Here is a 16,975-nt window from a genome sequence, read left to right as displayed (position 1 = left end):
CAAGCAATATGACCAAAATCAGTGGTATGTATCACAAGTTTTATGGGTGTTGAATTAATTAAACCAGCCCATATGACTTTTAAATCAGCCCATATATATGATTTTTTAATAATTACTGTCTTGTGATATATAGTCTGGATGACCATGAACACATCACAAGTGGTTTGAAAACAATCGGTGTTATGTATCACAAGTTTTATGGGTGTTGAATTCATTTGGTGTTGAATTCATTAAACCTCATTAAATCATCATTAAACCTCATTAAATCAGCCCATAATATGATTTTATAATAATTACTCTCTTGTGATATAGTCTAGATGACCATGAACACATCACAAGCAATATGACCAAAATCAGTGGTATGTATCACAAGTTAAATGGATGTCTTTGAATGTCGAATATCCAATATCAAACCAATTCAACCGCGGTCCTTGAAAAACGGTCTCGTCCCGAATTTATAAACTAAAGCATGCGTCCCGTATTGAGCTGAAAAGGGACGCACTTTGTCCCGTATTACTGTGAGAGTCAAAAAATAGCCATGAAATGCCAATGGAAAATGGCATTGAGCTGTTGAAGTTGAAGTTCATAAGTTTTACTACAACCAGTACTCGAGTTGTAAAAAAAAATCAGGGGGGATAGTGGATTTTATCATATGGGGACAGATAATTTGTGCTGATTACAAATAATATAATATATTACAAATAATCAGTACTCGAGTTGAGGGGGGATGAGGAGGGATGGCATCCCCCCTGAAATGAAAACGGTCACAATCATCCCCCCTGTAAAACTGCCATCCCCCCTTTCCATCCCTTATGTCATTTCATTAATGAATGTGGTTTTACTGCTATTTCAACGTTTAGAGTCATCACCAGAAAAATAACACCAGAAAAATAACTTATTTGACAATTTTCACCTGTTTCAAGTACATTTTCACTTGAAATAAGTAGGAAAATCTGCCAGTGGGTCAAGATTTATCTTATTACAAGCAAAAAAAAATCTCCACTGGCAGATTTTTCTACTTATTTCAAGTGAAAATCTACTTGAAAGAGGTGAAAATTGTTTTTTCCAATGATGTCTTGTTTTAAGGGTAATGGGATTTTTTTGCGTGGGTTTCCTCCGGGTACTCCGGTTTCCTCCCACAGTCCAAAAACATGCATGCTAGGTTAATTGGTGATTCTAAATTGCCCGTAGGTGTGAGTGTGCCTGGTTGTTTGTCTGTATATGTGGCCCTGCGATGGACTGGCGACCTGTCCAGGGTGTAACCCTTTTATTATTTGTAATATATTATATTATTTGTAATCAGCACAAATGATCTGTCCCCATATGATAAAATCCACTATCCCCCCTGATTTTCTTTTACAACTCGAGTACTGCAAATAATAGCACTGACCAAAACACCTGCAGAAATACTGCAGGAATGACATAGCAGCAGTTAAATGCAGCCTTCTGTAAGCTTTAAATATCCACTGGGCTTACAATACATCAAAACACAACAATAAAAAACAGTTTTCTGAACTTATCAATATGCCTCTGTCCTTCACAGGATAAGTAAAATGGATCACTGCAAAAACTCAAAATCTTAACAAGAATATTTCTAGTTAAAATTTCTCATTTTAGTAAAAAAATCCCATCCATCCATCCATTATCTATACCCGCTTTATCCTTTGCAGGGTCACGGGAGTCTGCTGGAGCCTATCCTAGCTATTTTCAGGCGAAAGGCAGGGGTTACACCCTGGACAGGTTGCCAGTCCATCGCAGGGCCACATATACAGACAAACAACCAGGCACACTCACACTCACACCTACGGGCAATTTAGAATCACCAATTAACCTAGCATGCATGTTTTTGGACTGTGGGAGGAAACCGGAGTACCCGGAAGAAACCCACGCAAAAAAATTCCATTACCCTTAAAACAAGACATCATTGGAAAAACAATTTTCACCTCTTTCAAGTAGATTTTCACTTTAAATAAGTAGAAAAATCTGCCAGTGGAGATTTTTTTTTGCTTGTAATAAGATAAATCTTGACCCACTGGCAGATTTTCCTACTTATTTCAAGTGAAAATGTACTTGAAACAGGTGAAAATTGTCAAATAAGTTATTTTTCTGGTGTTATTTTTCTGGTGATGACTCTAAATGTGGAAATAGCAGTAATACCACATCCATTGATGAAATGACATAAGGGATGGAAAAGGGGGATGGCAGTTTTACAGGGGGGATGATTTTGACCGTTTTTATTTCAGGGGGGATGTCATCCCCCCTCATCCCCCCTCATCTCGAGTACTGACGGTAGTCTACAGTCATGGCCTTTGAGGCACAAATATGTTTACAAGTTTTCTACAGAGTTTCTGTTTGCACTTTTTTTTATTGCACTAAAAATGTGCACTATAACAGAATGGATCTTCTGCTTTCTTTCTATTGTTTTATATTAATTTATACAATTTTAAGCAGGATATGTTTTCTGTTTAAGAAATATACTTATTTTATTCAGTTCATTTTGTTATTTTGTATTAAAGTTTTAGTTTAAGTTTATTTCAGTCATATACAATAACAAGGAAGGGACAGTTTTTTTTACAATTTGACTGAAAAATGCTCAGGCAGAAGCAGAGCTTATTAATACCCGCCTACTACACAACTTAAGCTACACAATACATGGTGTCAAGTGTGAAGAAAAAAAAGAGCAAAAAAAACATATAATACTGTACATACACTTGCATATACATGTACACACATAGATGCATACACATACACATACATATCTCTTTTCCTGTTTTTTCAATTACAGTCAATCCCAAATATAAATACACATAATGATTTTTTGAACATAACAAAGGAAGTACATTGCTTAAGTTTGACATCAACACTATTCCACAGCTGGACCCCTTTAAAAGAAATTAATCTTCTTTTAACTTCTGTTATCGCTTTTGGTAACAAAAATCTGCATCCATCTCTAAACTCACATTTACTCTCAGGCGCTATGAAAAACTTCTGCACACTGTCTGGTAGTGTTTTATTTTTTGCTTTAAACATGATTTGCATTGTTTTATAATAAACCAAGTCTCTAAACTTCAGAATATGAGAATTTAAAAATAATGGATTAGTATGATCATAATATCCCCCTTTATTTATGATGCGTATAGCTCGTTTTTGTAGTGAATTGCTGGATAATAAATTGTTTTCCATGTGTTCATATCATTCAAAAATATGCATCTAATTCAGTTCAGGTTCGAGTCAAATCATTTCACTCAGAAAAAAAGGGGTCAGATGAGCTATCCCTTATTTATTTTTCAGGGAGTTGGAAACCCTAGTGTCCTCCTACAAGCCCTCCTCTACTAACTTTTTGCTCTTGTCGTAACTCTTATTGTTGGTTTATTTTGTTTAGCTTATCAATTTAAAGTCTGGACGACTGGAGTAGAGTTGTAAATCTGCTTAGTCGTGGATGAAAGTGTTAAGATAAACCTTCATTATAATAAACAGATAATGTAGTGGTATGAGTGTGCCCCCAAGTGGTCACAGGGAGAATTAACTATATTATTGAACGAAAATATACTCATATTCTTATATACTTTGTAAAAAAAAAAAAAAAAAAGAAAAAAAAAAGATGAGTAGCTTGAAAAAAAAATTGCAGTATTTATGAATTCAGACTAGTATCAAGAAACCAGAATATAAAACTACTGTGCATACCTGTTTTGGATTTAAAAATAAGGGTCCCACCAGCCCAACTGAGGTCCAGACATTTCAAGACGGGTTTAAAATAAATCTAAAATAACTAACTGTCAACCACTTACAAACTACAATTATGTGCTCAGAATCTGACAGGACGACCTTTGTTGACACTGAAATGCTGTGGACATTCCTATATTTGTAATTCCTATAATAGAGCCTAAATGAAAAAACAAAAGTGAATTAAAGCACATGTATTTATTTTAAATATTTTCGGTTTATATACACATTGATTATCTTCAAGTGAAACATTTACATTTTCTTTTTATTTGTCATTTTCACTCATGTGGCACTGGCTCTGGTGCTGGTTTGCTCCCGTTGTCGCCACTAACCTCGCGAGAACTGCCACCTGCCCGGGTGGCAGTTCTCGCGAGGCCAGTGGCAATTCAGTTTGCTGTTTCAAAATGATTATATAATAAAACGGGAAATTTACGGGAAAATATTAATACGGAAGGACAGCGGGAAAGAGGGGTGAAATATGGTAGTTTCCCGGCCAAAACGGGACTTGACAGGTATGGCTACTAGGTGAAATGTCAGACATGAAGCTCAGTGATTGGCTGTTGGAATAGCATGAGGAAAAGGGGCGGGACAACATTTATTAAGAAGAAAATGTTAAAGCTGAAGACATCAACAGAGACATCAGGACACTTTTTACATTATTGTTGCATACTTTCTTGAACAAATGAAGTTGGCTAATACTGTCTTTCAAGTACCTTTAAGATTTTTTTTTTGGGGTGGGCTTTTTAGATAAAGCAATAACATCCATAACTGTCAAGTAGGAATTTAATTACTCTGTAAACACTACCAGTAACATAAAACTGATATTTTTATTTATTGCATTCCTATATCTAAGAATTTGGTCCTATACTATCACCTTCATTTTTAGACAGGGCCACACAGTGGATATTAGTCTTTAGTAAACACAACGGTTCAAAATCAGTCTGTTTTTTTGATAAGTATGAAGTGTTGATATGTTTTTATTTGATTAACCATGTTAGAATGATTAGTACGATACAATATTTGGAAAAACACTAATCTAGTTTCAAACTTGATGCAATTTCTAAGCGAAGGTTTATACTTCAGTTGCCTGTTTATTGTGCCTCCTACATTTTGTGGCATTTGTAGTTCAGCTCCTTAAATTTGAATCTCTGCGCCTACGTTATACATTAATGCACAGCATTGTCTTCCATATAAACATTCTTGAGAGCTTATTCATATTTTTTTTCACATGCTTGAGGGGCTTCTCTTTATGAGAAACCTGCTGGACAAATATCTTAAGAGCAAAGATTCCTGCCGTACATCTGCTGCTCACCAAGACTAGTATCACAAGCACAGGACTTTTTATTACGGTTTGTTTTGAGTGTGTTTATCAAACTTAATAATAGAAACGCTAACAATAGCAAACGTATTAATTTATGTCAATGACGACTATCAACTGAAAAAGTGATTTATTTATTGTGTGAAATAATTATAATATAAACTAGACATATATTTTACTGCAATATATGCTGGGTATGAATATAGCAGATGGGCGTGAATAGTGTCCAATCACATTTCTAGTACAGTATGCGTCACAAATAGGTGGGGCTTATGTGTTAAACAGCCAAAGAAATGGCATTTCGTCATGGCTTTCGACGTTCATCATCCTCAGATAATTGTTTATGGGTTATAAAGTTTTGGTCAGATTTGAAGGCGGTCAAAGGACATGATCTGATCATATGCAGGGAAGTTGAAACATTAGTTGGAATCATCAGTTGATAAAGAATAACCTGAATCTTTTATACAAGTACAGACTGCTCATTCCGTTTTTAGATTGTTCCTTTTGTTGTTGTTGGCTGTAATGGAAGTGTTCTAATATAGTGAAACATTACTCATAACGGCCACATGTATATACGTGTATTAATCAAATATAAGTCTACCATATGCATATTTTTGAGTGTATTATTTTCTTTTCACATGATTAAGGGGCTTCTCTTTATGAGAAACCTGCTGGACAAATATCTTAAGAGCAAAGATTCCTACCGTACCTCTGCTGCTTACCAAGACTAGTATCAAAAGCACATGCCTTTTTATTACGGTTTGTTTTGCGTGTGTTTGTCAAACTTAATAGAAACACTAACAATAGCAAACGTATTAATTTATGTCAATGACGACTATCAACTGAAAAAGTGATATATTTATTGTGTGAAATAATTATAATATAAACTAGACATATTTTACCGCGATCTATGCTGGGTATATAGAAAAATAGAGCAGATGGGCGTGAATAGTGTCCAATCAGATTGATAGTACAGTATTTGTCACAAATAGGCGGGGCTTATGTGTAGGACAATTTTTGATCATATGTAGGGAAGTTGAAACATTAGTTGGAATCATCAGTTGATAAAGAATAACCTGAATCTTTTATACAAGTACAGACTGCTCATTCAGTTTTTAGATTTTTCCTTTTTGTTGTTTTTGTTGGCTGTAATATACTATAATATAGTGTCTAATATAGTGAAAGATTACTCATAATGTCCATATTTAAATATAAATATATTAAATAAAAATTCTGCAAACACTGCATGTCTACCTTATGCAGATGTTCGAGTTTATTATTTTTTTTTCACATGATTGAGGGGCTTCTCTTTATGAGAAGCCTGCTGGACAAATATCTTAAGAGCAAAGATTCCTACCGTACCTCTGTTGCTTACCAAGACTAGTATCAAAAGCACATTACTTTTTATTACGGTTTGTTTTGCGTATGTTTGTCAAACTTAATAATAGAAATGCTAACAATGTTTGCATTGTTGTGCATTTTCTACAACATACTTTATTGATGGGACAATAAAACAATCATTCTATACTTTGATATCCTTTAACTCATTCAAAAAAATAAAAATAAAATGCTGTATGTCAGTTGAGTGTCTCAATACTATCAACTATCGATACCATCACCTTATTTTTTAGACAGGGCCACAAGGTGGATATTAAAGTCTTTAGTATGACACAACACAACGTTTCAAAATCAGTCTGTTTTTTTAATAAGTATGAAGTGTTGATGTTTTTATTTGATGAACCATGTCAGAATTAGTATGATATTAAATACAATATTTGAAAAAACCCTACTTTGGTTTCTAACAATGCAATTTCTAAGCGAAGGTTTAGGTTTCAGCTGCCTGTATTGTGCCTCCTACATTTTGTGGTATTTGTAGTTCAGCTCCTTAATTCTTAATCTCCTCCTACGTTATGCGTTAATGCACAAGTTTGTCTTCCATATAAAGACTCTTGAGATCTTATTCATTATTTTCTTTTCACATGAATGAGGGGCTTCTCTTTATGAGAAACCTGCTGGACAAATATCTTAAGAGCAAAGATTCCTACCGTGGCTCTGTTGCTTACCAAGACTAGTATCAAAAGCACATGCCTTTTTATTACGGTTTGTTTTGCGTGTGTTTGTCAAATTTAATAATAGAAATGCTAACAATGTTGGCATTGTTGTGCATTTTCTACAACATACTTTATTGATGGGACAATAAAACAATGCTATGTACTTTGATATCCTTTCACTCATTCAAAAAAATAAAAAATAAAATGCTGTATGTCAGTTAAGTGTCTCAATACTATCAACTATCGATACTATCACCTTATTTTTTAGACAGGGCCACAAGGTGGATATTAAAGTCTTTACGATGACACAACACAACGTTTCAAAATCAGTCTGTTTTTTTTAATAAGTATGAAGAGTTGATATGTTTTTATTTGATGAACCATGTTAGAATTAGTATGATATTAAATACAATATTTAAAAATAACCCTACTTTGGTTTCTAACAATGCAATTTCTAAGCGAAGTTGCCTGTTTATTGTGCCTCCTACATTTTGTGGTATTTGTAGTTAATTTCCTCAAATATCTGCGCCTACCTTATGCGTTAATGCACAAGATTGTCTTCCATATAAAGACTCTTGAGATCTTATTCATTATTTTCTTTTCACATGAATGAGGGGCTTCTCTTTATGAGAAACCTGCTGGACAAATATCTTAAGAGCAAAGATTCCTACCGTACATCTGCTGCTTACCAAGACTAGTATCACAAGCACATGCCTTTTTATTACGGTTTGTTTTGCGTGTGTTTGTCAAACTTAATAATAGAAATGCTAACAATGTTGGCATTGTTGCGCATTTTCTAAAACAAACTTTATTGATGGGACAATAAAACAATCATTCTATACTTTTATATCCTTTCAATCATTCAAAAAAATTAAAAATAAAATGCTGTATGTCAGTTAAGTGTCTCAATACTATCAACTATTGATACTATCACCTTATTTTTTAGACAGGGCCACAAGGTGGATATTAAAGTCTTTAGTATGACACAACACAACGTTTCAAAATCAGTCTGGTTTTTTTAATAATTATGAAGTGTTGATATGTTTTTATTTGATGAACCATGTTAGAATTAGTATATTAAATACAATATTTGAAAAAAACCCTACTTTTGTTTCTAACAATGCAATTTCTAAGCGAAGAGTATGTTTCAGTTGCCTGTTTATTGTGCCTCCTACATTTTGTGGTATTTGTAGTTAATTTCCTCAAATATCTGCGCCTACCTTATGCGTTAATGCACAAGATTGTCTTCCATATAAAGACTCTTGAGATCTTATTCATTATTTACTTTTCACATGAATGTGGGGCTTCTCTTTATGAGAAACCTGCTGGACAAATATCTTAAGAGCAAAGATTCCTACCGTACCCCTGCTGCTCATCAAGACTAGTATCACAAGCACATGACTTTTTATTACGGTTTGTTTTGCGTGTGTTTGTCAAACTTAATAATAGAAACGCTAACAATAGCAAATAATACTAACCCAACTATCAACTGAAAAAGTGACATATTTATTGTGTGAAATATAAACTAGACATATATTTTACCGCAATGTATGCTGGGTATAGAAGAATAGAGCAGATGGGCGTGAATAGTGTCCAATCAGATTTCTAGTACAGTATGCGTCACAAATAGGTGGGGCTTATGTGTTAAACAGCCAAAGAAATGGCATTTCGTCATGGCTTTCGATTCATCATCCTCAGATAATTGTTTATTAAAGGTTATAAAGTATTGGTCAGATTTGAAGGCGGTCAAACAAGGACATGATCTGATCATATGTTGGAAAGTTGAAACATTAGTTGGAATCATCAGTTGATAAAGAATAACCTGAATCTTTTATACAAGTACAGACTGTTCATTCAGTTCTTTAGATTTTTCCTTTTTTTTTTGTTTGTTGTTGTTGGCTGTAATGGAAATTTTTTCTAATATAGTGAAACATTACTCATAAATGGCCACATTTAAATATATGTTTCTGTATCTATTCTCACAGTAATGCTACCTTCATTCTATGCTAAATAAAAATGTATTAATCAAATAAAAATACTGCACACACTGCATGTACAGTGTGTGCATGCAGTTAAATGATCTTGTTTGAAAAACATTGAAATGGACAAATATTTGAATCCCTCTTTTTTACAACATATAGTTTATTGATGAGACAATAACACAATCACTCTATACTTTGATATCCTTTCACTCATTCATAAATCTGATGTGTTCGTCCCAGAACTCTTTAGGGACTAAAATGGAATCAGTCCAAATCCACAGAAACCGTAACCAACAATCCACTGCACCCAAAGAACCTGTAGTTAACATTCCAGTAACAAACACTCCAGGACACTGTTCTTTGTCCAGATCTTGACTGGTTACAGCTCTTAGAGGGCAAAATGAGGATAGGTCCATATAAAACTATTAGTAAAAATGTTATAGCTGAGTGGTATGAATGCCTTCTTGTCATGGTATTACGGTATGTTTTACTCAACCATAACAAGAAATAGCTTTTTTCCCAAACGTAAGTGTTGAATCACTTACGTTGGGGAAAAAAACTATTTCTTCTTAAGGTTGAGTAATTTTCTTATAAAGTTTTTTTGTATAACACATGCCAATTTTTATGGCTGTGCATGTTACAAGCAAAACTTAATTTATTGTACTCTTCTATCATACCAAAATGTTAACACTATACAGTACTCCAATCTGCCAATAAAATGGTGATAATGCAAATGTATTTTCTGTTTTAGTTTTTCTTTGCTTAATCACCTTTCTTCTTAAATTTTCCATTGATGCATCATAACACAAATCACATGAAAAAGGAGCTTCTTTTTTAATTAATCTATTTGAGGGGGTAAGAGGAGACTTTAAACCACCATCTAGGTTTTAGTTAGATGTAAGCTAGCTGTACCTTCTTCAGCATTTTGTTTGCGACACAGCTTCACTCATTTTCAATTACTGTAGTCATAAAATAGGTAGCTAATTTCGTTGCTGAATAGTTTGTGAAGATCTGAAAATGAGTAACAACTATATTTAGTTTAGTTTAGTTTATTGTTTTGCACAGTTTTAAAGATATACAAGAAAATATCAAATATAAATACTATACGATGCAGGAAGAGGCAAAAAACCCAATGGGCTTATTTGAAGCCTCCACCGAAGTTATTACAATTTCACATGTTAAAAAGAACACAAGATTAACATACAAAAAGTATAACTACAAAAAAGTGATGGCAAACTAATAATGCAATATATAAATAATAAAGAATGAAGACAAAAAATTAAATGTGTGTGAGTGTGCATGGGATATTGTTTTTACAACTTGTATTGACTCCTGAGCAAATAAGAGTAATGGTAGAAATGATCATGTCACAGCTGCCCCTCACAAAAACATGCACACAGTCCTGGGCTATACATGCCCCCTCTGGCCAAGCGCGGTGCCAGATGGGGTGTGGAGGATCTGGCCGGAATAACGTGATCCTTCCACGTGCTACGTCCGGCCAGAGAAACCCCACCCTGTCTGGTGAAAAGATGCGGCCTGCTCACTCCTCAGGTTAAGGAGGAGACCTGAGCTCAGTGCAGGGCCCTCAGGGGTTGGTCTGGGCTGGGGTTGGTAGAGGATGGCAATGCCCAGGACTGTCACTTAGGTAGGAGCACTGGGTGATATAATGGAAAAAAAATCAGGGATAAAAAAAAAAAAAAAAAAAAAAGAAATGATCATGTCACTATGAGTGAAAGACAAAAAAAAAAAAAACATGGATACATATGCAACAATAGATTGGGAAAACAGTTACAAAACAGCAGTCAAGTGGTCCTTCAAACATCTTTTATAACATTTCAAAGAGGAAGAGCTCTTTGCCAAGTGGGAAAAATCATTCCACAATTTAGTGCCCCTAAATGTCATCGAAAATTGACCTTTGCAAGTGAGAAATTTAGGAGGATGAAGATCTGAGGATTGTCGAGTTGAATAAGAATGAACCTGTGAATTTGATTTAAAGTAAGTCTTGAACTGTCCAGGAATATTCCCTTCACTTGAATTGATGTTATAAATAAAAACGCATAAATCTGAAAAAATATTGATATCATAAATAGTAAGAATCTGGAGCTTCTGAAATAAAGGAGTAGATATTACGCCTGTTTTTACCTAATTTTCTTGTTTGTATAATTAACCCATATTCAGGAGACATATCTGTTATACAAGAGCCCTACTTGTCTCAACTCTCCCAGAGTTTGGGCCCCTGTATGGGCTTCACTCCCGTGAAACAAAGTTTCCACATAGTCCTTGAATGCAGCATGACATTTCGCTCTTCCTCTTCCCAGCTGCGGAGATGCGTTCAGGGCGTGCTGCCACAAACCAATGGCGACGAGGGAGAGGAGGGGTCACATTTCGGCGTTAATAAATACCCCCGAGCTGCTGGTTCACGTCCGCTGTCTTGCCACTGACTGAAGGGACCTCTTTGCAGACTGTCGATACCGTTTTCATTTTCAACGTAGCTTCCTACCCCACAAAAAACGCAAAAATGACCAGGAAATTCTTCGTTGGTGGAAACTGGAAAATGAACGGAGACAAGAAGAGTCTCGGGGAGCTCATTCACACCATGAACGGAGCCAAAGTGGACGCCAATGTTGGTATGGATATTTCCACAATTCCTCTTTCATCACAATTTCCATTTGTGTGGGTGCTTGTGTTTTTAAGTCTGATTAACTCTCTTAAAACATATCGTTTTCTCATTTTTTTTCTTACATCGGATTCTGATTTTCATTCCCTAGACTGCGAGAATGACATAATTCTACAAAACAGTAACATTTTTAGCATTTTTGGGCTTTCATAAGGTTGGGCCCAGGTTTTTTCTGGTTTTATTTGGGGCATCTCTTCGTCTCAGACAGAGACGGAGTTAGGTACACAGATGGAAACCACTCGAGAGGTTTTTTTTCTCGGTAATGTAATGGTGGGTGTGCGTTTGCAGCAGCACGTAGTCCCGACGGCTGCTGCTTCCACATGATGCATTCACGTCAGGCTGGTAAATCATGGCGCTGTTCGCCCTTCATAGTCTACAGCAGTGGTCTTCAACCCAGCTCCTCAAGCTCCACTGTCCTGCATGTTTTAGATGTTTCCCTGATTCAGCACACCATGGTTGTGTCGTTAACAGACTTTTGCAGACCTTGATGAAAAGCTGATACTCGTGTAGCAGAATCAGGAGTGATGCAAGGACACGCATAAAATATACAGAACAATAAAACATATGAGCCAGAATTGAAGACTAGTGGTCTACAGCATATGGTTATCATTATTTAATTGCTGGGTTAGAAAAACCTCAGTCAGTTAAAAAAAAAAAAAAAAATAGAAACATGTCGTGACCTGAATGCACCACCAGCTCACTTCCCTGTTGCTTTTTGCTTTTTGCTTCTTGCAGACTGAAGACAAACTACTGAGGCAGCAGCTGCTCTCTCATCAAGGGCGCTCCCTTTTATTTCCTTCATTTATTAGATTATTACTTGAACACGTTTAAAAAATGTTGAACCCTGCTGCAAGTCTGTGTTATGCAACACCACCCTTGCATATAACATTCGCAGCTTGACCTATTCAGGAGCAAACTATGCTCTGTTCAGACTATCCTTGAACTTTGCTCCCTAAATTAATCTGCCCCTTTACAGTTACAGTCTGAAACTTTACCAGGCTTATCCAGCTGTCCGCCTTTACAGTAACCTCTGCAGAATGCAGCAGTGTAGCTGACCTTTCGGAGGCTGAACTTGGACCTTTAATGCAGTGACTCCGGCGCAAGAGAAATGACCTTTTACAAAACCAATAATAACATGTGGTGTCTAATATAGACCGTCAACCCCAAAAGATATAGTTACATTATGAATGTCAATGTCTCAACTTTGCTGAGCTTTACTTGGCCTGTGTCCCTCTGTTATGAGGAAAAACTTTCACTGCAGGAGAAGTTGTATAGTAAACTAGTATTTGTTTTCACTTGCCGCCTCTAAAAACATTTATGACCCTTTTGAAACATTTCCCGTTTGCAGAAAAATGACGGCTCTCGCTCGTTTGTTTATTCATGTTATCATGCTGCAGACCCTCATGTTCACTGTTGGGGCTCTTTTTCAACCATCAAGCTTGCAAACATTTGGGTCAGTGCTGCGGTGGGGGGGAAAGTGCTTCTGTGGGCTTGGCAGCATTTCAGACTTTTTGTCTAGTGGAAAAATGGGCCGTTCTGTAGCTGACGGTCCCATATTCTGCAGTAGATCGTGGACTCTGTTAAATTCAGTGAATTTGGCACAACAAAATTTAGTTGTACAAAAGACATGGCGTTAAACAAAAGATTATGTATAAAAAATCCCCACACAGTATCTCAAGCTAAATATAACTCTGTCCACATTGTTGATGACAACCTTTTCACTAATGTATTAAAAACATGCCTCAGTATCCTGCTAATCTATTGATATTAAGGCAAATGATCAAGAATAGTGGGTAACTAATTTAAGCCTTTTTTTTAATATATATTTTTTAACTTGCTTTTCTTTCTGTTTTCAACCTGGTTCAGAGGTGGTGTGTGGCTGCCCAGCCATCTATCTGGATTTCGCCAGGTCCAAGCTGGATCACAAGTTTGGAGTAGCAGCTCAGAACTGCTACAAAGTTGCCAAGGGCGCCTTCACTGGTGAGATCAGGTAAGTCCTGATCCCTCAGAGGGATCACGAGTCTGTGTTCAATGTTTGACATGGGTTAGTTTTAACACATGTCAGGAACATTTTTGTTTTTATTCATTGGACTTAATTCTGACAATCCTGTCTTCAGCCCTGCGATGATCAAAGACTGCGGTGTGCACTGGGTGATCCTGGGACACTCTGAGAGGCGCCATGTCTTTGGAGAGAGTGATGAGGTAACGTGAGATGATTTATATTTATTTTTAATGTCCTCCCTTGAGAATTATGGATGAAGCCTGAATCCCTGTGTTATTAGCTGATTGGTCAGAAGACAGCCCACGCCCTGGAGAACGGCCTCGGCGTGATCGCCTGCATTGGTGAGAAGCTTGACGAGAGGGAGGGAGGCATCACTGAGAAAGTGGTGTTTGCTCAGACTAAAGTCATCGCAGGTACATGGCTTGAAACACATGCCACTTTATTTGCGCACATTTTGACGATTGCAACACTTCTTTCGAAGGGAGAACACTTGCAAAATGCAAGGTTAAATCTTATCACGCATCTCTTTCACAGACAATGTAAAGGACTGGACTAAGGTCGTGCTCGCTTATGAGCCTGTTTGGGCCATTGGCACTGGCAAGACTGCCTCTCCAGCACAGGTAAATATTAGAAACGCTTTCTATTTCACTCATTGTGATTACTGTGGCTGCAATCTCCAACATAATAATCCCTGTGCGACATCTCAGGCTCAGGAGGTTCATGACAAACTGAGGGGGTGGATGAAGACCCACGTGTCTGAGGCTGTGGCCAACTCTGTGAGGATCATTTATGGAGGTCAGTTGGTTGTTTTGATTAGATTAAAAAAGGATTTGATGTTCCCGTGTGACTCTCGTCTCATCCATCACTGCTTCTTGTCAGGTTCCGTGACCGGCGCCACCTGCAAAGAACTTGCATCCCAGAAAGACGTTGACGGTTTCCTTGTGGGCGGAGCTTCCCTCAAGCCAGAATTCATTGAAATCATCAATGCCAAGGTATAAAAACCTGAGCATTTGTGAGGTGACCACATCTGAGGCCAGCTTCACATTGGCGATCCAGTTCCATCACCCCTGTCTCTTGGCACTTGGTCCTGTTTCCCCCTTTTTAGTCAAAGTATTCGTGTAATGTTGTCGTTCCCACTTTTTCTTTTTCTTTTTGCATTTTGTCATAAAGAAAAGGGACAGGTTGACACATGCATTGTATTGCACTGATGAGTCTACTGAGAACAGTCTGTGTGCAACAACTTCCACACTAAGTGCTCAAGCTGTAAATGCTGACACCCTGAGGTGGACAGACGGCCCACGCCTTTACTTGAAAAGTTTACCAAGTATTTTTTTTGTGTAAACGGTGTCGCACATGTCTTTTTACTGGTATCTCTTGTGTAATTATTCTGATCTGTGGCTTTTACTTCCCTGTAGATGTGCATGATCCAACGTCTTTTTTCATTGAGTGTTTTGCCGAGAGAAAAGTGTCCATTATATAGTAACCATACTGTGTCGTGGCCACTGGGTACAAGGGAAGCATGGCTATAGGAAAACGTAATAAAGAGTTTAGCCAGAAATCCAGTGTGCTGTGTTTTTCTGTTCCAATAAGTACCTTGACTTAATATTCACATTCTTGGATATGATGAGATTCATATGGAGTATCGTTTATATGTGCAGAGTGTCAAGATGGTTTGGTGATCAAGTAATCTCAAGATGGTTTGGAAACTGCTTTATTACAGGAGTGACAATGCCATACAGAGAAGCACTTCGCTGTTATTAATAGCCCAGCATCAAACTAAAACCTACAGCAGTTTTCCAGGCTACCATGCTTGCAAATAAGCTTTCTGGCCCATTGATACAGCTCATCATTGGGCATGAAGATCAACTTTGACACTTTAAGGGTCACAGCAAAAGACTCAAACTAAAAGTCAAACCTGAAGTTTGAAGTGTGGACTGTGATGAAATGCGTTGGCCCTGTCAATGCTATAGGGGAAATCTCTTACGCTGCTTACGTAGGTGCAAGTTGAGGTCAACATTTCTAACGATATTCAAGGTTATCTTCAGCAAACTTTATGTATGTTCCAATATTTGCTTTTTTCCAATTTTTTTTCTTTGCTGTCCATTCTCTGTGTGGGGGGGCAAAAAGCAACAAGATGACGCAAAAGTGAAATTGGTATACAACTGAAATACAGCAGTCACAGTAAGGTGGAAATCTCATGAACCTTAAACACTTGCATGTGTTTTTTGCATGTCACACCTCTGCACAGCTGCTACAAATGTGCATATGGGGGGGGGGGGGGGTATATTGGATCAGAAAGTATTGCTTAATCAAATCAGAATAGTACTTCTAATTTTCATAATTTTCTTTTGCTTGTATTTTTTAAGGGTATGACAAAGTTCAACAGGGCCTTGGAGCTGTCACAAAAACTACACTCATGTCCAAAAACAGAGGTCACGTCTAAACAGGCCCTTTGGCTGTCATAGGGGAAATCTCAAAACAAACTAGTCGTTCCTCTTTCAAGACGTTGAAAGTTCATTAAAAAAGGTGTCATTTTTCTCGTTAGAACAAACCGTCTAGATTTTGATTTTCAAAAGGGATACAAATGTTTTAGGGGGGAAAAGGAAGACTTTGCTGTAACAATACTAACCTAAAACATGAATTGCTATGATCCAATTCCATAAAGACAGTGTTTAAGTAAAACAAATCTTAAAAGTCCAGAATGTTTCTGGTTGTCTGTCAGTTTTAATAAAAATCATATAAATAACACACTCCCTGCTCTGCAAAACAATAACCAGGGTTCAACTCCACAATTTATATGTGATAGAAAATTCAGCCTTGGCTACTTGATTAAACCCAAACTGCTGAGAGCAGCAAAATAACAGCCAGATGTACAGACCGGGAGTCTGCTCAAAAAAGATTAACACTGACCTTAAAGATGTTTTTGTCTACTCAAATCGTAAGAATGAATCATCCTTTGGGCCTTAAAATCAGTATGCTTCCTTTGTTACGTTGTCATTCTGCATCAAGACGCCTGATGTATGTTCTGACCCCTTTGCATGCAATTTAATGAAATCTACTGAAATCTGGATAATTTCTCAAGTCTTATTCTTGGTAACTTAGACACTCAGTTTCAGTCTAGTTATTCACCTAGTTGGGGAGAACGTATTGAAGAGCATTTGATAGGTGTTTTCCACAACATTTTTGGCGATCATGAAGGGACCAGTTAAATAATGTATTCAT

General features: G+C 36.8%; 1 protein-coding gene and 6 non-coding genes across 7 annotated transcripts; 1 reads left to right on the top strand and 6 right to left on the bottom strand.

The window, feature by feature from the left end:
* Positions 1-4,958: 4,958 nt before the first annotated feature.
* On the bottom strand, positions 4,959-5,015 carry LOC133441217 (U7 small nuclear RNA). The gene has a single exon (XR_009782420.1). It is a non-coding gene; the product is annotated as a U7 small nuclear RNA (small nuclear RNA).
* A 671-nt stretch (positions 5,016-5,686) lies between these two features.
* On the bottom strand, positions 5,687-5,743 carry LOC133441214 (U7 small nuclear RNA). The gene has a single exon (XR_009782418.1). It is a non-coding gene; the product is annotated as a U7 small nuclear RNA (small nuclear RNA).
* Positions 5,744-6,339: 596 nt separating this feature from the next.
* On the bottom strand, positions 6,340-6,396 carry LOC133441218 (U7 small nuclear RNA). Its single transcript, XR_009782421.1, has one exon. It is a non-coding gene; the product is annotated as a U7 small nuclear RNA (small nuclear RNA).
* Positions 6,397-7,027: 631 nt separating this feature from the next.
* On the bottom strand, positions 7,028-7,084 carry LOC133441213 (U7 small nuclear RNA). Its single transcript, XR_009782417.1, has one exon. It is a non-coding gene; the product is annotated as a U7 small nuclear RNA (small nuclear RNA).
* Positions 7,085-7,704: 620 nt separating this feature from the next.
* On the bottom strand, positions 7,705-7,761 carry LOC133441212 (U7 small nuclear RNA). Its single transcript, XR_009782416.1, has one exon. It is a non-coding gene; the product is annotated as a U7 small nuclear RNA (small nuclear RNA).
* A 630-nt stretch (positions 7,762-8,391) lies between these two features.
* On the bottom strand, positions 8,392-8,448 carry LOC133441211 (U7 small nuclear RNA). Its single transcript, XR_009782415.1, has one exon. It is a non-coding gene; the product is annotated as a U7 small nuclear RNA (small nuclear RNA).
* Positions 8,449-11,498: 3,050 nt separating this feature from the next.
* On the top strand, positions 11,499-15,311 carry tpi1b (triosephosphate isomerase 1b). The gene is made up of 7 exons (XM_061717103.1): positions 11,499-11,701; positions 13,618-13,741; positions 13,869-13,953; positions 14,034-14,166; positions 14,288-14,373; positions 14,461-14,548; positions 14,633-15,311. Exons 1-7 carry the CDS (start codon positions 11,593-11,595, stop codon positions 14,749-14,751), a joined length of 744 nt encoding a protein of 247 aa, XP_061573087.1. The 5' UTR covers positions 11,499-11,592; the 3' UTR covers positions 14,752-15,311.
* Positions 15,312-16,975: the final 1,664 nt, after the last annotated feature.

Source organism: Cololabis saira, chromosome 3 (genome assembly GCF_033807715.1).
Source record: "Cololabis saira isolate AMF1-May2022 chromosome 3, fColSai1.1, whole genome shotgun sequence".
Classification (NCBI taxonomy): Eukaryota; Metazoa; Chordata; class Actinopteri; order Beloniformes; family Belonidae; genus Cololabis; species Cololabis saira.
Note: the sequence above shows the minus strand (reverse complement) of the source record. Positions and strands in the feature narration are given on the sequence as shown.

Excerpts from the sequence above, each read along its gene's own strand:
- tpi1b (XM_061717103.1), top strand. The coding sequence starts at position 11,593 with ATGACCAGGAAATTCTTCGTTGGTGGAAACTGGAAAATGAACGGAGAC. Across the intron at positions 11,702-13,617 it reads CAAAGTGGACGCCAATGTTG|AGGTGGTGTGTGGCTGCCCA; the intron begins GTATGGATATTT and ends AACCTGGTTCAG. Across the intron at positions 14,167-14,287 it reads TCAGACTAAAGTCATCGCAG|ACAATGTAAAGGACTGGACT; the intron begins GTACATGGCTTG and ends TCTCTTTCACAG.